Below are 23,066 nucleotides of genomic sequence, written 5' to 3'. Positions count from 1 at the left end.
TATACGAACGTATAAAATTGCCAAGTGCCTTTGGGAACCATTGGTGTATGCAGTGTTGTAGCCACGTTGGTCCCGGGATATTAGAGATGCACAGTTGGTGAGGTAACATCTTTTACTGGACCAACTTCTGTTGGTGAGAGAGACGAGCTTTTGAGCTTACAGGGAGGTGAGACCTGAAGAAGAGCTCTGTCTAATCTCGAAAGCTGGTCTCTCTCATCAACAGAAGTTGGTCCAATAAAATATATTACCTCCCCTACCTTGTCTCTCTTTTTGAATTATTGTCCATTTTGATCCTATTCTCGAGACTTTCCTTCTTATTCTATGGTACAATGATCACCGTAAAAATTATCCCTTTAATAGAGAACAAAGTTTGTTACTAATTGCCAGTCACTGATTTAATGTTCCGAATCTCCGTTGTATTGCAAAGCTGAAGAACTGAGGGGAAGTTTAGTTGTAGGCTTTTAATAAGTTGATGGGAGACTGGGATCCCTTTCTGAGCAGTAGCTCTTACACTCGGGTAGCTTTTGCCTTCAGGCTTCTAAGATGATCACATGTCCAGCTTTGTACTCTGAACTCTAATCTTGTCTTTGAAAATTTTTTTGATCTCCACTGAAAAATCCACTTCCTGGAAAGATAAAATCCAGAGAGCCAGACACCACCTCTCGGATGGCATATCCTATAACTTAGCACTGGGGAAGAGAAAGGAGTACACCTTATCTTAAACAGCAAGCAAAGGACAGAAACTGCTAGAGTCCCCAAGTAGGACTTGGATCCTAGCCTCTGATCAACGCAAAAGCCTAAAACAACCAAACTGAATACACAGTAAGTTCCCCAGCTTTATGGCACAAGGGGGTTCTTAACTTTGGATCAGTGAGTAGGGTTTATAGTGATGTAGGTTTGTTATCAGTTAAATGGGCAGTTCCAATAAGCTGACATTTTTTTAATAAAAGCCAGTCAAAAGCAGCCTTCAGAGGAACTATTGTGTTGTGTTTAGTTTATGATACAGTCAGTGGAGCTGAAATGAGTATTTTGAATTCAGGGACTTGTGACCCAGAGACCTCTGCATGCCAACTGGCAGAGGGCACAGGAGTGCATAGGGTTTTTTTACAGGAATTCCTGGGTCAGATGTAGCAAAATAGTTCACAAAAGGGAGCTTGTGAGGTCTCTACCGAGAGCCACTAGCTCACTGGTTAACATGATCGCTGCTAAATATGTGTACAGATCATATTTAAGCAATTAAGTATCTATGTTCCTAAGGTCTTAAAGTTAAGGCAGGTTACCAGGCAGTGACTTAACTCAGATGTGCTCCTTTCAGGCAAGAGGTACCAGATGCCTGTTTCCCTGACTGGTTTTTTTTGTGTGTGTGTGTGTGTGTGTGTGTGTGTGTGTGTGTGTCATCAGGCATACAATTCATGGCAATTTTGGATCTATTTTCATATTCAGCCCCAGGCAGAATGAAAGATTATGAAAACTACCAGAGAGGAAATTCACAGGATACAACAGCAGAGGGTGTCCTGTTTCTGACTAAAGACAGGTTTCAGAGTAGCAGCCGTGTTAGTCTGTATTCGCAAAAAGAAAAGGAGTACTTGTGGCACCTTAGAGACTAACAAATTTATTTGAGCATAAGCTTTGCATCCGATGAAGTGAGCTGTAGCTCACGAAAGCTTATGCTCAAATAAATTTGTTAGTCTCTAAGGTGCCACAAGTCCTCCTTTTTCTTTTTGACTAAAGACAGAGGATTGTTAGGGGATATCTGGGGGATATAAGGAAACACAGACAATCCTTCATGAAGGAAGCAAGCTAACAGTGTGTTTGTCTTTTATGAAAGGGTCACAGCCAGCCTGGCTGTGAAATTCTGTAAAGATTTTGGGTGAGCAATACTCTACAAGACATCAGAGTATTTTGTTAATTAAGTCTAGAATGCATGTTATGGTTTTGTTTTATATATAATCATCTGTTTCCAATATTTCTACTTGCTATCACTTGCATCTCTATGCTGTGTTAAATAAACTTTTACTTTTATTTGTCTATAAACGTGTCAGTGCTGGTATTAAGTGGAGCGGGGATCTGAGGTGAAACTGATAAGCTGGCTGCTTCCAAAGGAACAGTACTCCCAATCTGTGAATACTGTTCATGTCTAGGGGACCAGAGGTGGACACTCCAGGAAGACGTTCAGAGGGCCCAAGAGCTGGAACGTGCCGATTGCTCACTTGGAGAGAGACAGCAGGGCTTGCACGGCCTACTGAGGGGGGCTTGTGTTCAATGGAGTTAGGGAGCTGGTCCCCAGCAGGCTCAGACAATGTTTCCTCACAGCAAGGGCAGGCGGCAGCAAGGGGCCTCACAACTCTGGGCATCCTTGGAAAGTGTTACAGGAATGTTACTTGTTCAACTTCTTTGATTACCTTTCCCCCCCCCCCCCCACACTTCTGAATGTGTGTATTTTGTTATTTTAGTAAATCTAGAGAGCTTATCAATGTCAGTTATGCTGCCTTCGCTCTAGGTACTGAACAATCATTAAAACTTGTCCACAGATAAGCATGTCAAATTATCGACTGACAGTCAATCCACCCGTTTGGGCAGCGTCCTGCTGACAAACCAAGTCATTACAATCATGTCATGCCTTTTTTCCATCAAGTGTTCTGTAGGGAGCATGTAATGGATGGATGGATCATGTGATTAGTGGTCAAAAATTCTCTTTCACCGTGCCTTGTTCTTGGCTGTTAGAGCCCTCCTGCTCCTCCCTCTTCTCACAGGGGATTGCACTAGTGCCCATCATCTTCTCTGTCAGAAAAACCATGATGTGCATGTTTCTCTGCCGATCAACACGCTCTTCTAGATACTCTAATCTCACTGCATAAAGCTGCACCTCATTCTCTTGACACACGGGGAGTCGCCCTGCCTTTCTGCTTTTCCCACTCATTTTGGCAATGAAAAACTCTCTCCAAACAGCAGTTTACTGTAACCTGCCCCCGCTAGCAAACACAGATGTGAGGGCAAAGCTTTGCTGGCAGATGCTGCTGTTAGGGCTGCTGTCTGCATAGGACCAGTCACACAGGGATGATTGAAAATAGTGAACACACACAACAAACTTAGTTTGCAAACAGCCTCTAGTCCAAGAGGTGTTCACACAAAGTGTTCCACAAACACACACACATTTGAGAAGCAGCATGTTCTTGTGGATAAGGTGCTGGACTGAAACTCAGGAGACCTGGCTTTATGTCCCAGCTCTGCAACAGCTTTCCATCAGCAGATTTCAAAGCACTTTACAAAAGAGGTCAGCATTTTATCCCTATTACACAGATGGGCAAACTGATGCACAGAGAGGTGAAGGGATTTGCCCAAGGTCAGCCCATTGCTTACTCTCTCCATGTCTCAGTTCCCCATTCTTTCTCCACCCGTTGTCTGTTTAGACTGTCAGCTCTCACAGCAGAGGCTGGCTCTAGCTGTATGTTTGTACAGTACTGAAAACCATAGGGCCCCAATCTCAGTTGGGGCTTATAGGAAGAACTGTAATAATGATAATAAATAAATTTGTAAAAATCAAAGTCTTCTCATGACTCACTTCCAAACAGAAAAAGGCCAGCTCCGGCTGAAAAACAATTCATGGCAAAGAGTTTACCCTGCCCTGATTAAGAATTAACTAAATAAAATGCCATTACTAAGGCCCTACTTGAATTGTGGGATGATTGTCAAAAAATTGCAGCTGACTTGCAGACAAACCATGGAAAATTGTGGAAAAGTAATTATTTGCAGTAATAAAGTCCATTATTACTTTTCTGCCATTTTCCACTATTGGCCACCCGCAGCTGTCAGCAGGGGCCTGGGGTTGAGAGCAGGAACATGGGGCTGACAGCGGGGACTCCCACTGTCAAAATTGTGGTGGAAGCCTCATATTGTGGAATCCCCAATTTCCGCAAAATCGCAAGTTAAGTAGGGCCTTGGGTAATACATATTATAAAAGATGCCCTAAGGGGGACACAATCATGACAGCCAATCTGCAGCTGCCATCCTGTTTTCCCAGTCAAGGTAACGCAGGCACCCATGGTCTCCAAACAACCGTAAGCTCAGTTAACTCTTCCACTGCCTAACACATACAGTATGACTAGTGTAAGAATCATCCCTGCTGAGAGCTGCATGGGGATCCGGTGTGTGCATCTCCCCTCCTCCCCATGCAACTGGGGCTCCAGAGTGTCCCTAGCACAATCCCCTGCACTTCCTAGACCTTGCAGAGGGCTCACTGCAGGGTCTAAGATCCACACTGGGGGAGGAGAGGGCTGGAGTGGAATCAGAAAGATGCATATCATCCACCCTCCAGCCCCACAGAAGATGCCTGAAAAAATTAATACCGTTCCAGGCCATATTGATCTATCTTGGCAGCCCTTGTCCCGGGAACCTGGGAGCTTCCACAGGGGAATCCAATGGCACTGGCAGGGGGTTGGAGTGGCCAAAACCAACAGAAGGAATGTGGGGTATTTGTACAGATGGCCGTGGCCTCTTGCAGATCCCCCCAGGATCGAGGTGAATCTTGCGGAATCCAAAGGTCTGGGAGATGGGAACCCTGCTCCCCTAATGGGGCAATTTGGGTTCATCTTCATGAGGATTTTCAGTAAACATTCCCCTGTCATGGCTATTAGTGCCAGAGGGGACAATCTATGTCAGTGAAATGTTAAGTCTTAGATTTTAAAGCAAAAACAGAGAGAAAACTTTTCAGATTCTCATGGCAGCATAAGCTCATGTGCAAGTGAATGATAGCAGGGCCTTTCCTTGCATGGTTTATTTATTGGCATACTCATCAGTATAGGATGACTGCATAACAGTGGGTGATGTGAGAAGTTACTGGGCAAATATGGCACAAATATGGGTTGATGAAAACTTGCAGCATCATTAAGATCTTTTCAGAGCTATTATTGTCAGTCTCTGGAGTTTGCTAGTCTCCCATGACCTCCTACCACAAAGTAAACAACAGTGTCATAAAGGAAACTAGAAACTCCTCTAATTACTGAACACCTGAAGCCACTGCTGAGTATTACTGAGCTGCCTGACATTCAATCAGCACAAGTGCAGTACTTTATTAATGCTCTTTGTATTATGTGCTATGATTTTCTCTATGCAGGGTGCTGCCACACCTGGCTCTCTAGGTCTTTTGTACAGTGCTAAGAGAGGCTTCCAAAATCAGTTATTGGGCTGGATGTAGGAATCACTGGGTGAAATTCCCAGGCCTGTGTAATGCAGTGAGTCAGATTAGATTATCATAATGGTCCCTGCTGGCTTTAAAACCTCTGACGCAGAAAGTAACTTTTTATTTTTGAAAGTCAGGCAGCTGAAATTTTTATAAAATCTATAGTTGCTTATTCTCAGTATTGGCTCCATAGTGGAGAGACCTGCTTTTAATGGAAGAATAAATGTTGATACGTGCCAACTTTTCCCACCCTTTAAAATGTTTTTTCTTATTGGCATAACAGAACCACCTGTCCCCTCAATTCATGCTTTGTTTTGGGTGGTTAATTAGTTAGCTAGAGTGAAACGGATAAAATACAGGTACCTAGACGGCACATATACACATGGTATTTTGCTCTTATGTAACTTAATCAACTTACACCAGTGCAAACTTTTAATGTACATGCAGTTAAACTGGTTTAAGTCATTTTTAAAGCAGTTTAGCTTGATCTGATTATTTTACTGAATTCAGAGAACCAGTAAAAACATGGTTTAAAGCAGTTTTAATGTGTCTGCACCAGGAGTTTGCTCTGATGTAATAAATCAATTTAAAATTGATTCACGTATACTGGTAATGTTTGCTAATATAAATACGCCTTCATATTCGGTGAAAAGTCTGCTTTAGAGGTACAGAAGCTAGAACATTCTCATGCTATTGTGATTAGAGATTGTAGCCCATTATTCTGAGAGAGAGCTAGTCTCTTGCATACAAGACACCGCTCAGGTTTAATGACCTCTCATAAAATGATTTATTCTAGAATGAGGCAAGTTGGATTCACCTGGCAACAACAATTTTAAAATCTACATGAAACTTCCAGTAAAAAAAGCAGTGGTTTCCATAGAAATGTCTATGCATATTCAGTTTAAGAACATAAGAACGGCCATACTGGGTCAGACCAAAAGTCCATCTAGCCCAGTATCCTGTCTTCCAACCGTGGCCAATACCTGATGCCCCAGAGGGAATGAACAGAACAGGTAATCAGCAAATGATCCATCCCCCTGTCATCCATTCCCAGCTTCTGGCAAACAGAGGCTAGGGATACCATCCCTGCCTATCCTGACTAATAAACATTGATGGACCTATCCTCCCTGAACTTATCTAGTTCTTTTTTGAACGCTGTTATAGTCTTGGCCTTCACAACATCCTCTGGCAAGGAGTTCCACAGGTTGACTGTTTGGTGTGTGAAGAAATACTTCCTTTTGTTTGTTTTAAACCTGCTGCCTATTAATTTCATTTGGTAACCCCTAATTCTTGTGTTGTGAGAAGGAATAAATACACTTCCTGATTTACTTTCTCCACACCAGTCATGATTTTATAGATCTCGAACATATCCCTCTTAATCGTCTCTTTTCCAAGCTGAAAAGTCCCAGTCTTATTAATCTTTCCTCATATGGAAGCCGTTCCATACCCCTAATGGGGGTGAGGGCTCCAGCTGGGGATGAAGGCTCTGGGGTGGGGCCGAGGATGAGAGGTTTGGGATGCAGGCTGCCCCAGGGCTGCAGTGGGGAGAAAGGAACCCCCCCAACCCTCTCTCGCTGCAGCAGCTCGGGCTGGGGGAGGGGCCTCTCCCTGGCCACAGCAGCTCCGGCGGGGCTGGACCGGGTTGCCTCTCCATGTGGGACTAGGGAAACAGCACCGCCACCCCAGCTCACGGTCACATGTGGCTTCGCTCCCCACAGCCCCTCCAGCCTGGCAAAGTTCAGGGTAAGGGGCTGCCCGTGGGGCGCCCCCTGACACAGACCCCCCCACACCACTGCGGGCACCTCCAGTTTCACGGCCTGCTGGCCAAGTGGGCAACTTTGCATGGAGTGAGGGGTGGGGCTCTGCCTTCCACCCCCTATGCCCATGGGGGAGGTGCTCACAGGTGGGTTCAAGCTCCCCAGCTCCCAGAGGAGGGGTAAAACCACCCTTGGCTGCATCAGCTACTGGAATTGCACCCACGGCCAACCCCGCGTGTGGTCACACACGGCTCACGGGCCATTTGGGGGATCAGCCTTCTCCTCCCTGAGCCCACTGGCTGGCTTGCAGGATGGGGGGCAGCAGCATGGCACTCCATCCCACGGTATGCAGCTTGGTCATGGGGCGGCAGCTCTGGCACCTCCTGCTAACTTGCAATTGCTCATTAACCCCACCAGATGAGTTGGCTGCAGCACAATGGGCGGGGGGTGCCGCTGCTTGTCTCGGGATTTTAATTCCTCTCCACTCCATGTGACCCAGCCCCAGCCATGGCAGCTCCAGCTAGGCTGGGCCAGGGGAGGGGCACCTTTCCCCAGCTGCGGCAGTGCCAGCTGAGCGGGGCTGTGCTGTACTGGGCCAGGGGAGGGGCACCTCTCCCCGGCTGTGGCAGCTCCGGCTGGGCAGGGCAAGGCTGGGCTGGGCCAGGGGAGGGGCACCTCTTCCCACCTGTGCGGCCCTTGGTAGCCTGCTGCGTGGCCACACAGCTTAGAGGGAACTTAGGAGACGACCTTCCCTTTTATCCCATGACAGCTTACTTTGCTTAAGAGCCTTTGGTGAGGGACCTTGTCAAAGGCTTTCTGAAAATCTAAGTACACTATAGCCACTGGATCCCCCTTGTCCTCTCAAAGAATTCAAATAGATTGGTGAGGCATGATTTCCCTTTACAAAAAACATGTTGAGTCTTCCCCCAACAAATTATGTTCATCTATGTGTCTGACAATTTTGTTCTTTACTATATATTTCTGTGGTGATAATCTTTCTATTTATGTAATGGATGCCTCTTCCAATACACCTTAAGTAAAACCATTGTCATATAGTACAGCATGACCTGCAGCTAGCTTAATGGCACACACCCAGCTGTTCATCTCTGAGACACGGGTTTGATTTTTGCATTATTTTTTATCTAGGAAAAAGAGTACAAGGCCCACATCCTCAGCTGGTTTAAATTAGCACTTACACTACCTAATACTAGCTGAAGATCTAATCTTAAAAATAATCATTTCTAACATAGCTCAAGAAGTTTTGTGAAGATTTCAAGTTTCCAATCTACCTGTCTATTTATCTATCAATCAGACTTATATGCCCCACAACATTACCACAGGATCTGAGTGCCTGACAGTCTTTAATGTATTTGTATTGTATGTGGGAATAATTGGCCAGTATCTTAACTTCCATAAAACAAAACTTGTTCTGAAAATTAGATACAATCAAGCTGGGTTTTAAAAAAGTTCAAATATACAAGTCTGGGCTATATGTAGTAACTTAGGCAATTTTATAGGATCTAAACAGAGGCAATTCATTCAAATAAAGATTTAGGTATATATTGCTAAGGATAAGAGATCACAATCTGACCCTCTCAGGGTATGGCTACACTACGTAATTAGGTCGAATTTATAGAAGTCAGTTTTGTAGAAAGCGTTTTTATACAGTCAATTGTGTGTGTCCCCACACAAATGCTCTAAGTGCATGTAGTCAGCCGAATGTGTCCACAGTACCGAGGCAACCGTCGACTTCCGGAGCGTTGCACTATGGGTAGCTATCCCATAGTTCCCGCAGTCTCCGGCGCCCATTTGAATTCTGGGTAGAAATCCCAGTACCTGATGGGGCTAAAACACTGTTGTGGGTGGTTCTGGATACATATCGTCAGGCCCCCCTTCCCTCCCTCCTTCCGTGAAAGCAAGGGCAGACAATCGTTTTGCGCCTTTTTTCTTGAGTTACCTGTGCAGATGCCATACCACGGCAAGCATGGAGCCTGCTCAGCTTACCGTCACCGTATGTCTCCTAGGTGCTGGCAGACGTGGTACTGCATTGCTACACAGCAGCAGTTTATTGCCTTTTGGCAGCAGACAGTGCAGTATGACTGGTAGCCATCGTCGACATAGTCCTGGGTGCTCTTTTAACTGACCTCAGTGAGGTCAGGGGTGCCTGGGCAAACATGGGAATGACTCAGCCAGGTCATTTCCCTTTTAAGTTTCATCTCATGGCGATTCAGTCCTACCAGCAGTGCACTGTCTTTTAATCAGCAGCCAGCAGAAGATGACGGCCAGCAGTCATACTGCACCGTCTTCTGCCGAGCACCCAGGAAATGACGATGGCTAGCGGTCGTACTGCAGTTTGCTGCCAGCAAGATGTATAAAGATAGATGAAGTGGATCAAAACAAGAAATAGACCAGATTTGTTTTGTATTCATTTTCTCCTCCCTCCGTGAAATCAACGGCCTGCTAAACCCAGTTTTGAGTTCTATTTTTGAGGTTTTGAGTTCTATCCTTGAGGGAACCATTCTGTTTCTTGCAAAGCCACCCCCTTTGTTGATTTGAATTTCCTGTAAGCCAATCCTGTAAGCCATATTGTCAGTTGCCACTCCCTCCATCAGGGCAACGGCAGACAATCATTCCGTGCCTTTTTTCTGTGCAGATGCCATACCATGGCAAGCATGGAGCCTGCTCAGATCACTTTGGCAATTAGGAGCACGTTAAATACCACACACATTATCCAGCAGTATATGCAGCACCAGAACCTGGCAAAGCGAAATCGGGCGAGTAGGCGATGTCAGCGCGGTGACGAGAGTGATGAGGACTTGGACACAGACTTCTCTCAAAGCATGGACCCTGGCAATATGGGCATCATGGTGCTAATGGGGCAGGTTCATGTGGTGGAACGCTGATTCTGGGCTCGGGAAACAAGCACAGACTGGTGGGACCGCATAGTGTTGCAGGTCTGGGATGATTCCCAGTGACTGCGAAACTTTTGCATGCGTAAGGGCGCTTTCATGGCACTTTGTGACTTGCTTTCCCCTGCCCTGAGGTGCAAGAATACCAAGATGAGAGCAGCCCTCACAGTTGAGAAGCGAGTGGCAATAGCCCTGTGGAAGCTTGCAATGCCAGACAGCTACCGGTCAGTTGGGAATCAATTTGGAGTGGGCAAATCTACTGTGGGGGGCTGCTGTGATGCATGTAGCCAACCCAATCAAAGATCTTCTGATATCAAGGGTAGTGACCCTGGGAAATGTGCAGGTCATAGTGGATGGCTTTACTGCAATGGCATTCCATAACTGTGGTGGGGCCATAGACGGAACCCATATCCCTATCTTGGCACCGGAGCACCAAGCCGGTGAGTACATAAACAGCAAGGGGTACTTTTCAATAGTGTTGCAAGCATTGGTGGATCACAAGGGACATTTCACCAACATCAACGTGGGATGGCCAGGAAAGATACATAATGCTCGCATCTTCAGGAACTCTGGTCTGTTTCAAAAGCTGCAGGAAGGGACTTTATTCTCAGACCAGAAAATAACCATTGGGGATGTTGAAATGCCTATAGTTATCCTTGGGGACCCAGCCTACCCCTTAATGCCATGGCTCATGAAGCCATACACAGGCAGCCGGGACAGTAGTCAGGAGCTGTTCAACTATAGGCTGAGCAAGTGCAGAATGGTGGTAGAATGTGCATTTGGACATTTAAAAGCGCGCTGGCACAGTTTACTGACTCGGTTAGACCTCAGCGAAACCAGTATTTCCACTGTTATTAATGCTTGCTGTGAGCTCCACAATGTCTGTGAGAGTAAAGGGGAGACATTTATGGCAGGGTGGGAGGTTGAGGCAAATCGCCTGGCTGCTGGTTACGCACAGCCAGACACCAGGGCGGTTAGAAGAGCAAAGGAGGGTGCGGTGCGCATCAGAGAAGCTTTGAAAACCAGTTTCATGACTGGCCAGGCTACGGTGTGAAAGTTGTGTTTGTTTCTCCTTGATGAAACCCCCCACCCCTTGGTTCACTCTACTTCCCTGTAAGCTAACCACCCTCCCCTCTTCCCTTCGATCACCGCTTGCAGAGGCAATAAAGTCATTGTTGCTTCACATTCATGCAATCTTTATTAATTCATCACACAAATAGGGGGATAACTACCAAGGGTAGCCCAGGAGGGGTGGTGGAGGAGAGAAGCACCAGGAGGGGTGGTGGAGGAGGGAAGGACAAGGCCACACAGCACTTTAAAAGTTTAAAAATTTAAAACTTATTGAATGCCAGCCTTCTGTTGCTTGGGCAATCCTATGGGGTGGAGTGGCTGGGTGGCCGGAAGCACCCCCACTGCTTTCTTGGGCATCTGGGTGAGGAGGCTACGGAACTTGGGGAGGAGGGCGGTTGGTTACACAGGGGCTGTAGCGGTGGTCTGTGCTCCTGCTGCCTTTCCTGCAGCTCAACCATACTCTGCAGCATATTAGTTTGATCCTCCAGCAGCCTCAGCATTGAATCCTGCCTCCTCTCATCACGCTGCCCCCACCTTTCAGCTTCAGCCCTCTCTTCAGCCCGCCACTTACTCTCTTCAGCCCGCCACCTCTCCTCCTGGTCATTTTGTGCTTTCCTGCACTCTGACATTGTCTGCCTCCATGCATTCATCTGTGCTCTGTCAGTGTGGGAGAACAGCATGAGCTCAGAGAACATTTCATTGCAAGTGCGTTTTTTTCGCCTTCTAATCTTCGCTAGCCTCTGGGAAGGAGAAGATCCTGGAAACACATGCAGCTGGTGGAGAAAAAAAAAAGGGACAGTGGTATTTAAAAAGACACATTTTATAGAACAATGCGTACACTCTTTCACTGTAAACCTTGCTGTTAACATTACATACATAGCACATGTGCTTTCGTTCCAAGATTGCATTTTGCCTCCCCCCAGTGCGTGGCTAGCCCCTTCACCCTCCACCCTCCCTGTGGCTAACAGCGGGGAACATTTCTGTTCAGCTACAGGCAAACAGCCCAGCAGGAATGGGCACCTCTGAATGTCCCCTTAAGAAAAGCACCCTATTTCAATCAGGTGACCATGAATGATATCACTCTCCTGAGGATAACACAGAGAGGTAAAGAACGGATGTTTGAACACCAGCAAACATACACTGCAATGCTTTGTTCTACAATGATTCCCGAGTACGTGCTACTGGCCTGGAGTGGTAAAGTGTCCTACCACGGTGGATGGAATAAGGCTGCCCTCCCCAGAAACCTTTTGCAAAGGCTTTGGGAGTACATCCAGGCGAGCCGCGAATGCCAGGGCAAATTAATCATTAAACATGCTTGCTTTTAAACCATCTATAGTATTTTAAAAGGTACACTCACCAGAGGTCCCTTCTCCGCCTGGAGGGGGTCCAGGAGGCAGCCTTGGGTGGGTTCGGGGGTACTGGCTCCAGGTCCAGGGTGAGAAACAGTTCCTGGCTATCAGGAAAACCGGTTTCTCCGCTTGCTTGCTGTGAGCTATCTACAACCTCATCATCATCATCATCATCTTCCTCATCCCCAAAACCTGTTTCGTGTTGCCTCCATCTCCATTGAAGGAGTCAAACAACATGGCTGGGATTGTGGTGGCACTGCTTCAGGTCCCTGTTATGGCCTCTGTCCTTCATGCCCTGGGAGATTTTGACAAATATTTTGGCATTTTGAAAACTGGAACATAGTTCTGATAGCACGGATTCCGCTCCCCATACAGCGATAAGATCCCGTACCTCCCGTTTGGTCCATGCTGGAGCTCTTTTGCGATTCTGGGATTCCATCATGGTCACCTCTCCTGATGAGCTCTGCATGGTCACCTGCAGATTGCCATGCTGACCAAACAGAAAATTGAAATTCAAAAGTTTGCGGGCCTTTTCCTGTCTACCTGGCCAGTGCATCTGAGTTGAGAATGCTGTCCAGAGCAGTCACAATGGAGCACTCTGGGATAGCTCCCGGAGGCCAATACCATCTAATTGTGTCCACAGTACCCCAAATCTGACCCGGCAAGGCTGATTTCAGCTCTAATCCCCTTGTCAGGGGTGGAGTAAGGAAATCGATTTTAAGAGCCCTTTAAATAAAAAAAAAGGGCTTCGTCCTGTGGACGGGTGGAGGGTTAAATTGATTTAATGCTGCTAAATTCGACCTCAACTCCTAGTGTAGACCAAGGCTCACTCATGTTGAGTAGGTGGCAGAAAATGCTAGGTATCATTATTGTTGTTTTTCTTCTTGGAACATGCATAAATTCCCATTAATGTTCTGGCTGGAATCAAAATGCTGGTTCACATTATAGTCATTTGCCGTTGTGCTCTGAGTGTTGTTCTTCCTGCCTCCTCAATAATGTTTGCAATCGGTTCAAAATTCTACTGCTTGCTTCATTTTTTCCCCTGGCTCCACTACTCTCATCTTGCTCCTTCCTTCAACTGACAGCATGGCTACTTCTGCTGCTGACCATTAGGGTAGAACTCTTCTAATATTCAGGACTTTATGGACCAGCTGTTCAGTAGTGTACAGTAGAGCCCCATTGACTTTATGCCATTTTAAACCAGCTGGGGATCTGGCCCAATGAATATGTTAAATAGTGCTGCCCTCTTCCAGCGGATAGGCCAGACCTTCTCAAGTCTATTTTGCCACGTTACCCGCTAGTGGCTACATTCAACATTGCACACGAGCCCTAAAACTGTTACACAAGCATGAATGTTGCTCGGGTTATCACTAACAATATAATTCTGAAAAAAGAAAAGGAGTACTTGTGGCACCTTAGAGACTAACAAATTTATTTGAGCATAAGCTTTCGTGAGCTACAGCTCACTTCATCGGATGCATCCGATGAAGTGAGCTGTAGCTCACGAAAGCTTATGCTCAAATAAATTTGTAAGTCTCTAAGGTGCCACAAGTACTCCTTTTCTTTTTGCGAATACAGACTAACACGGCTGCTACTCTGAAACCTGTCAATATAATACTGACAAGTCTCCCAAACTCCACTGTGGAAAATAAATGATAAGTGGAAGAGAGGGTCTCCCTGCACTTTGTAATGGAAGCAAACCACTTTCATTTACACTCTTTTCTCTTCCTTTAGCTCAGCATTTCCAGGATGGAAAGTAATGAAAATGTTTTCAGGAGGAAATTAGAAATGGTCTGTGGCATTCCCTTATTCTGGAGTATTGCTGAAGAATGGGCCCAGGTGGAATCATTCCAAGCCAGGCCAGATGACCTTCTCATTTCCACCTACCCGAAATCAGGTGAGTGCCACTGATCTATTAGGAGATTCTTTTTATGCAGCTAAAAGGCACAAACCCAGGGCAGAAATGGAGGCTATTGCCCAGCTCTTAGACCACATGTATGCCACACTCAGACCGTAACCCCTTTATCAATTCCTCAATTAGGTATAGAAATCTCTTACTCAAAGCCTCCTCCATCTGTGCCTTCGTGGTCCCTTTTTATTGAAGAACCCTATTCAAAACACTGCAGTATACATGGGTTTTACTGGACCTTGTCATGTAGCGAAGAAGCTAAGAAGCCTACCAGGCCAAAACTATAATGGGATTCAAAAAAGAACAAGATAAGTTCATGGAAGATAGGTCCATCAATGGCTATTAGCCAAGATGGTCAGGGATGCAACCCCATGCTCTGGGTGTCTCTAGCCTCTGACTGCCAGAAGCTGGGAATGGACAACAGGGGATGGATCACTCTGTAACTGTCTGTTAGGTTCATTCTCTCTGAAGCACCTGGTATTGGCCACTCTCAGAAGACAGGACACTGAGTTAGACAGACCATTGGTCTGACCCAGTATGGCCATTCTTATGTTCTTAGGAATGTAATAGATTTACAGCCAGAAAATGGCTCAATAGCTGGTCCCTGTGAGTAGAACTGGGCCTAGTTCTCCTGCATCAGAGCATGTGAGCCCAATCCAGCCAATTAAAGGGGCTGGGCTACCCCTGGGCCTATAAAGGGCTCCCAGAGAGCAGGAAGTAAGAGGTGAAGGAAATGAGTTGGATAGGCTGTCTCTGGGGAAGGGAAGCCATGGTGGAGTAGAGCTAACTCCTGCAGTGGGTCCCTGGAGCAAGGGGCTAGGTGCTGAGGAAAGCAGCACTGAGCCTATTGCTCCAGGAAGGGAGCAGAGCTGATTAGAACTCAGTGGGGAACTACCAGGAGGAGGAGTGCCAGACCGTGGGGAGGGGCGGCACTGAAGCCTGAGAGAAAATGAGTTAAAAGACTGTTTTCTGTTGCTCTTCTTGCCTGTGTTATGCAAATAAACCTTCTCAAAGGAGACTGGACAGGGCAGGGAGTGTTTGGAAGCTGGGGAGAAGCCATGCCCTGTAACAATGCTGTGCATGGAAACAGAATAAGACCACAAACTTCTTTGTCCTAGCAGGGATGTGTTCAAAAAGTGACAAAATATTCTTTCCATGTTGCTGTCTTACTATCATTTAGCCATAGACTCTCCTGTTGCTAAATGCAATAGACTTCATGGACTAACACTGGAGTGCCCTCACTCAGTGTTCAGGAAGGGAAATTGCCAACTTGATTCTGACCAACATGAGCCGAAGGTGAGTGTTTTTTCACAGGACGGATGAAGTGGCTTTTTGCCCTCAGGCTCAGCACTGAAGGGTGGCAGAATTCTATCTATTCTCACCTCCATTTGTGAGTAGTTTATCTCCCACAAGCCTAGTGGGAAATTTGCATTGGGTCTTCAGGCAGTAGCAGAAACATTGTGATGTTATATCAAGTTTGGTGATATTGGACTTCCACGATGATAGGCCCTTTGAGTCACTTGATTACTGACTGCACATATTCAAGTGCAGACCAAGAAAGCCCAGGAGCACTGATTATTACCACCCTAAAAGTCTGTAGCTAAAGGCCATAGGCTAGAAGGGATCGTCATCTGGTGTAAATTGGTATAACTCCATTGACTTCAATTTACACCAGCTAAGGATCTGACTCCATGTTTATGACCTGCCTGCTGCACACTAGAAGAGTATTTAGCTAGTTTGCTTTATATTTCCAGGCACAACCTGGATCAGTGAAATTGTGGACATGATCTATAACAACGGTGATGCGGAGAAGTGTAAACGGGATGCGATTTATGTTCGGGTCCCTTTCATGGAGATGATCATCCCTGGAATTTCAAATGGTAAATCTTTGCACACTGCAGGCATGCTCCCGGAGAGATTGGAGCTGCATCTTTGACAACCCTCCCTTTAGGAATTGTGTTGCCCAAAACTGAATAATAAGGATATTTACTTACCTCCCTGGGCTGTTGAGAGGGTTGGTTAACTGGCTCCAAATTCTGTCCTTGGATACATACAAGAAAATCTCACTGACTGTGTATAGATCTGAGGATAGAATTTAGCCTTTACTGTTTCTAAACCACTCTGAGTTCTTTGAAACGAAAGGCACTCTGAGCCTGATCCATAGTGCACTGAAGTCAATGGAAAGATTCCCACTGGATCTGGCCATATATAAGTGCAAACTGTCAATAGTATTAGGATCCTGTGCACAAGGATCTTAAATATGAACTGAAATGTTTTAAAAATAACTTAATACACAAATGGATTAAGGGTGGGATTTTCAAAAGAGTTTATAGGAATTAGGTGCCAAATTCCCAGTAATAGTCAACGGAGGTTGAGCACCTAACTCTCATATTTTCTTTTGAAAATCCTACCCTAAAGATGAGATTTCCACTGTCTGCAAGGGGAGCTGTTAGGTGCTGAGCTCTTTTGTAAATCTCACCCTAAAAGAGGGATACAATATTATATGTTCAGACCCTGACATTTTTAAGATGTGCTACTATGTTTTTACAGAGCTATACTCACATCTCATCGAAAGACTGGGATGGGGGAGAAAAGATTTCTCATGTGGCTTCACATAAATACATTTCACTAGAGTCAGAACAGTTACCTGAAAACTACCCCCCCATGGAAACTCTGCCAGATGTGCACACAACATGCCTATCCAGCAGTGAGGGAGATTTCACCAACCCCACTTTCAGAATGGTTCTTTAGTTGCTTAAATCCACTTCTATCTTTATCCACATCTGTCTGGACTTCATCCTGCAGAGAGATACAGAATGGCAGCTCAGGATTATTAAAGGCTGCGGGCCCGATTCCTCTCTTCGTAACAGTGGCCCTCTGAGTGTAAATAGTTTATGATCAAAGCTGTAATAGTCCTGTTTTTTCCTTTAATCCCTTTTGTATTTTTAGGTGTCACAAAGCTGGCTGAAATGCTCTCTCCCCGATTAGTAAAGACCCATCTTCCTGTTCAACTCCTTCCTGACTCCTTCTGGGAAAACAACTGCAAGGTTGTTATTTCTTTGCATTGCGTTAGCATAAACTCCAACCAAGATGGACATGCCATTGTACTACACTCTGTGAATACACATAGCAAGAGAAAATGCCTGCCCCACAGTTTGCAATATAAATAGACAAAGGAAGCAATACTATCCCCATTTTACAGATGGCGGACTAAGGCATGGAGAGGTTAAGTGACTTGCCCAAGATCACATAATGAATCTGTGAAAGATCCAGCAGCTGAACCTAGATCTCAGGCAGTGCTTATCCATATGAGCAGCCTTCTATCTGAGATTTTCCACTGGAAATTAATACAGTAATGGATTAAGATGGAGTTTCCATAGGATTCTAGTACTGCTGTGTGTTTAGCTGGTTTTTTTTAAACACACACACAAAGTTTCTCAGTGACTAAATCCAGCTACCATTGTAAGTACTGATAGTCAAACAATGCATCACTCAAATGAGCCTAATTTGACATGAGATATCATCCCTGAATTTCTACAATCCATGCACTTTGCAGACATATTTGATACCATCAGCAATGCTGGAGAGGAGGATTCAGGGCCAGGTTATAGAAGGGACTAAGGGCATGTCTAGACTGCAACCAAAGGTCTGATTTTGAAGCACAGGTTGGCCTACCCACTCTAGTTTTAATCTAGCTAGCATGGCTAAGAATAGCAGGGAAGACATGGTGGTGCAGGCTAGCAATGCGAATATATCCCCAGGATCCCCGACATGCCTGCACAGGCTGTGCTGAAGCCCACGTCCCTGTGTCTTCCCTGCTATTTTTAGCTGTGTTAGCTAGATTAAAGCTAGAACGGGTATATCTTCTGTGGGCTGCAATCACACCTCCAGTTGCAGCGTAGACATACCCTGAGGGTGAAATCCTGGTTCCATTGACACCAGTGGGGCTAGGATTTCCCCCCTAAGAGCAGGGTGCTCTTTTCTAGGCAACTGTGAAGGGAATTCTGATTGTTGGACTCAATCTCTTTCTCTCTCCCCTCCAGCTTGATTCTTTGCATTGATGGGGGAGGCAGCAGTTATGTTTAAAGAACAAGAGTCGCCATTAGGCCTACTGGGTACTATTCCCAATTCTGCCACTCCTGCTCAAAGAAAAGGAGTACTTGTAGCACCTTAGAGACTAACAAATTTATTTGAGCATAAGCTTTCGTGAGCTATAGCTCACTTCATCAGATGCATTTGGTGGAAAATACAGAGGGGAGATTTATATCTCGATGACGTGAGCTATAGCTCATGAAAGCTTATGCTCAAATAAATTTGTTAGTCTCTAAGGTGCCACAAGTACTCCTTTTCTTTTTGCGAATACAGACTAACATGGCTGCTACTCTGAAACGTCTCACTCCTGCTCAGTGTACCTCCCTGTACCTCAGTTTCCCCATCTGCAAAACACTACATTACTCAGGGCTGTAAAGTGCTGTGACTTCCCTGGGTGAAAGCTTTTATATAGCTGAGGAACAGTAATGTTGCCTACTCTGCCAGTCCCCGTCAGTTGACTTGTGAATTTCTGCCACACCCCTTTTGCTCTGGGTAGTTCATTTTTTTTCAGAATTCAGAGGGATTTTCCTTTTAATGCCATGACTAAGCCTGGAAGGGATCGCTCTTAGAGTGATTTATTCAATGAGACTTATAGTGACTCTGGAGAGAGTCCTACAAACAGCTGAAGTGCCACTTGCTCATTCAATAGAACTGGTCACATTTTTTTGAAGTTTGGTTGCAAAATTGATGGGAAATTAGACAGTGTTAATAAATCTCCCCACCCCTCTCTTTTTTGGCCAATGGTAGAGCTAACTGAAATGTTTAGAATTGAAAATGTCAGATTTCAATGCAAATATGGGTGGGGGGAAATCTGAAAATATTTTTGCAAATTTATTTTCTTGTTTTTCAATCAGCTTTGTTACTCTAACATAGACTCGATTGACCATGTAAACATCCTTCTTTTCTCCACAGATCATCTACGTTGCCCGAAATGCGAAGGATGTGGCAGTCTCTTATTATCATTTCTACCAAATGGCAAAGATGCATCCAGAGCCTGGCACCTGGGATGAATTCTTGGAGAAGTTTGTGACTGGGGAAGGTAAAACTTGAAGCTAGATTCTCCCTAAAACACTGAACTCACAGGCTGTGACACTGCTAAACCAAGAACAATGGAGCAGATTATTAGCTGCTCTAAAGATACTTTATTATACCATTTGAGAATCTCTTCCCATGAGTGTATCCAAATTTCAGTTAGACAGAAGCCCCTACAGGGAAAGATAAAAGAACATGAACACATCTCCATCAGCCTCCACTTCTTGGTTTCTGGTCCAAACCAAGAACCAGATCCTCCTAGAACATCTCTTAGATGCTCAGGCAGTCAGGTTGCCTAGTTAATGTCTCAAGTGATCTATTCCTGGGGGTATGGGAAGGGGAATGAGTTGTGTTAAAAGGGGTGTCCCAAGACATCCAGCACCCCTTTATTTCCCTATCAACCCATTATCCTGGTATAATTGTGCCATTATGAGGTTTTTTTGAGAGCCACCCAAAATATTCACTATTTAACCTGACTTCTTTGCTGATATCACAGTGAATCCATATTAAATGTGAATGTTTCCCTTCTCTTCTACTCCTCTGTCTTTGATTTAGTTGTGTTTGGACCTTGGTATGATCATGTGAAAGGCTGGTGGGAGAAGAGAAAGGACAAGCCGATTCTGTACCTGTTCTATGAGGACATGAAAGAGGTGAGGGAGGGAAAGAATATAAACTCATCTAATGTTTTGGCCCCAAGTGCACTGTTTGTTTGCATGAGGATAACAAGTAGGCAGCAGCTATGCCTATCAACAATACTTATTCAGAGAGCAAGAGAATCAGGCAGAGGGGTGAGGCTTCACAAGTAATATGCTCAACTTCTGAAAACGATATCACAGCTGACAAAAGGCATGTCTTCAAGATCCAACTCCTATACATTCAAATAAACAGAACTAGCCAATATCACTTGCAATAGCACTATCTAGTGATTCCTAATAATATTACACACACGCGGATTTGGGAGATTAGGGATCTCTCTTTAAAAGGAAATGCTAAACCCCTCCATTCTCACTGTCCCCAATCCCCACCACCTGGGCTGAGAAAGTGACATTGTACAAGCACCTTGTAATAGTTTCCATATCATTCTGTGTGGCATCTGACAATCTGTCTTTCTTTCTAGGATCCTAAGCGTGAAATACAAAAGGTGTTACAGTTTCTGGGAAAGGACCTGAAGGAAGATGTGGTGAATAAAATCCTTCATCACACCTCATTCGAGGAGATGCAGAAGAACCCCACTGCCAATTATAAGATGGTATCAAAAGCCCGTATGGACCACAGTGTGTCTCCCTTTATGAGAAAAGGTGAAAGCCCCTCATAGCAATTATAGGAGGGTTTACAAGAAAGGAGGAAAGGCTGGTAACATGGAAGCAGGGCCAATAACAACTATAATCTGGGGAAAAGCCAGCCACTAGTTCTGCTTCCATAGGTGGGGGAAATCTCAGGATCCGTTTTATCCTTTACCAGCCAAATCTGGCTAATGACGGAGCTGCCTAGGAAAAACACTGCTCAAGGAGAAATGGAACTAATGGGGAATTAGAGTGAAAAATTGTCACCATTTAACCAAACCTTAGTGAGATCTCTGCAAGAGGCAAGAGGCAGAAGGGAGAAAGTAGACTATAGATTGAATCATTCCTTTGGTTTCACAGATTTATAGGCCAGAAGGGACCATTATGGTGATCATCTAGTCTGAACTCTCACATAACACAAGCCACAGAATTTCACTCAATGATTCCTGGTTTTCTCCTCCAGGTATTGCGGGTGACTGGAAAAATCACTTTACCGTGGCCCAGAATGAGGCATTTGACTCAGATTATAAAGAGAAGATGAAGGGATCGACACTGCAGTTCCGAACAGAAATCTGAAGCAGCAGTAGCTTCCTTCCCCCATCTGTCTTAGGTGTTTAGTTGGCTTGGACAAGGGAGAAATTGAAATTAAATGGGGACACCAAAGCAAACAGCAACTGTTAACTACTTTCAATATAATTTTTTCCATATGTTTCTATTTTTGTGGGGTATTCAGTTCCATAATTGCCATTTGGATAATGCAGATGGGACTTCAAGCCCCACCCCTCTGGACTGTCACTAGGATCAGTGATGGTTTCAGTTGCTGTGCGCTGAGATTCTCACATAACCGCATGACTCCAGGGGCTGGGGCTTGAAGAAAACCCACCAAATATCATGTGTCTTGTGATAAAATCACAAGAGATGGCAATACTGAGGTAAGACTCCACCAGAGGGATTATGCAGCCACTATCATTAGCAAACAACAGCAAGGTATCGTTGGGAATCTTGGCCTCAGTTTTTAAGGACTCATTTACAAGGCCCTACACAGTAAACTACATGGTACTGAGTTTGTCTACTATACCTGAAAAGCTGAGCCGAGCCTGCTGTGACTCAAACCAGCAGGTTCCAGAAAGTCTATATATGCCAAAACTGATGTGTAGACTGTTAGGTGCTTTGAGATGAAAAGCACTGTAGATATTAAGAGGTGCCCTGCAAAAGAGTCATTCATTCAAACTGCATATATATGTCAAATGTGCCTGCTTATGAGCGCACACACAGATTAAAGGCTGTAAATCTGAGTTTGCTTTCTACTACATTTGTCATTGTCAGTGAACCCCCATAATGTCTGGAGGCCAGTAGCCTGGGTGATGTGACTTCCCTGTGGTTTTGTAACACGACCACAGGTGTGGCTCAGAACAGGGCCGGCCCTAGACCAAATGGCGCTCCAGGTGAGGAGCGTCTTCAGCATCCCCCATTCCATTTGTTAAACTTTTGAATACCTTATTTTTTATTGCATTTGTAGCCAATTTCATGACTTTGATGCACGATTTGCATGCATGATTTATCCCTGTCATATAGGATGACAAATTTGCATGCTAGGAGCTGTACATCACCATCATGCCATATATAAGCAAATTAAAAAAAATTGTTTCCTCTAAGCTTTTAGAAACTTTTTAATTTCAAGAATAACTGAAATGTACAAACCTCAAATAACTGGACCAGTACTAAATAGTGTTACAGTAGGGGACAGCCTTAGAATATTAACCCTAGTCCTTTAGTTCAAAAGGGCGCTTTTCTTGCTTTTGCCCTCGCACTGGAATGATCACTACTGTCTAAAGCCTGGTCTATGTTCTGTTTCAGATATTTTCCCATCCATAGGCATCGACTTCCCCTCTTCCCTATGGGTGCTCGACCCCGTGCCAGCCTGCCCTTAGCCCCACCCGCTCTTGGCCCTGTCCCTGTCCCACCTCTTCCCACCCTTGCCCCACTCCCATTCCACTCCTTCTGCCAAGTCCCCGCCCCCGCTCTACCTCTTCTCCGCCTCCTCCCCTGAGTGCGCTGTGTCCCAGCTCCTCCCCCTCCCTCACAGAAAGTCCTAAATGCCCTCAAACAGCTGTTAGGCACCGTGGGGGTGGGGCGGGCAGGAAGTGCTGGGAGGGACAGGGGGGTGGGGACGTGCTACGCTCAGAGAGGGGAGAAGTAGGTGAGGAGCGGTGAGCTTGGTTGCCGGCGGGTGTGGAGCACCTGATAATTTTTCCCTGTGGGTGCTCCAGTCCCGGAGCACCCATGGAGTCGCCGCCTAAGTTCCCATCACATTTGCACCTTGCTGCAATACTGAGCCCAATCCTGAACTCCTGAAGGCTTTTTTAGAAACATCTTTTATTTTCTATGGGGGAAAACAAACAGCATGAGGGACAGCAAAAGTCTTAAAAAGTCATCAAACATTACATATTATGCATGACAAGAGAAGTAACAGTATTTCTTTTAT

At 45.3% G+C, this 23,066-nt stretch overlaps 1 protein-coding gene across 3 annotated transcripts; it reads left to right on the top strand.

The window, feature by feature from the left end:
- The first annotated feature begins 681 nt into the window (after positions 1-681).
- On the top strand, positions 682-21,876 carry LOC119854599 (sulfotransferase 1 family member D1-like). 3 transcript variants are annotated; one of them, XM_038399308.2, is made up of 8 exons: positions 698-822; positions 14,000-14,162; positions 15,929-16,054; positions 17,124-17,221; positions 19,179-19,305; positions 19,854-19,948; positions 20,416-20,596; positions 21,045-21,876. In XM_038399308.2, the coding sequence occupies exons 2-8, from the start codon at positions 14,015-14,017 to the stop codon at positions 21,155-21,157; spliced, it is 888 nt and encodes a 295-aa protein (XP_038255236.1). In that variant the 5' UTR covers positions 698-822; positions 14,000-14,014; the 3' UTR covers positions 21,158-21,876. The 3 variants fall into 3 exon arrangements, with proteins under 3 accessions (XP_043369208.1, XP_038255236.1, XP_038255237.1); XM_043513273.1 differs by lacking the exon at positions 15,929-16,054 and having other exon boundaries at positions 682-822; XM_038399309.2 differs by lacking the exons at positions 698-822; positions 14,000-14,162 and adding an exon at positions 14,891-15,470.
- The last annotated feature ends 1,190 nt before the right edge of the window (positions 21,877-23,066 follow it).

The sequence above is a fragment of the Dermochelys coriacea genome, chromosome 4 (assembly GCF_009764565.3).
Source record: "Dermochelys coriacea isolate rDerCor1 chromosome 4, rDerCor1.pri.v4, whole genome shotgun sequence".
NCBI lineage: Eukaryota > Metazoa > Chordata > Testudines > Dermochelyidae > Dermochelys > Dermochelys coriacea.
The sequence above is the reverse complement of the archived record's forward strand: the minus strand, read 5'-3'. Positions and strand labels throughout refer to the sequence as shown.

What these genes read in the sequence shown, in the direction of transcription:
- LOC119854599 (XM_038399308.2), top strand. Translation starts at nt 14,015, where the DNA reads ATGGAAAGTAATGAAAATGTTTTCAGGAGGAAATTAGAAATGGTCTGT. An exon ending in GAAGTTTGTGACTGGGGAAG is followed by an intron (nt 19,306 to 19,853) that starts GTAAAACTTGAA and finishes TCTTTGATTTAG; the next exon opens with TTGTGTTTGGACCTTGGTAT. An exon ending in TCTATGAGGACATGAAAGAG is followed by an intron (nt 19,949 to 20,415) that starts GTGAGGGAGGGA and finishes CTTTCTTTCTAG; the next exon opens with GATCCTAAGCGTGAAATACA.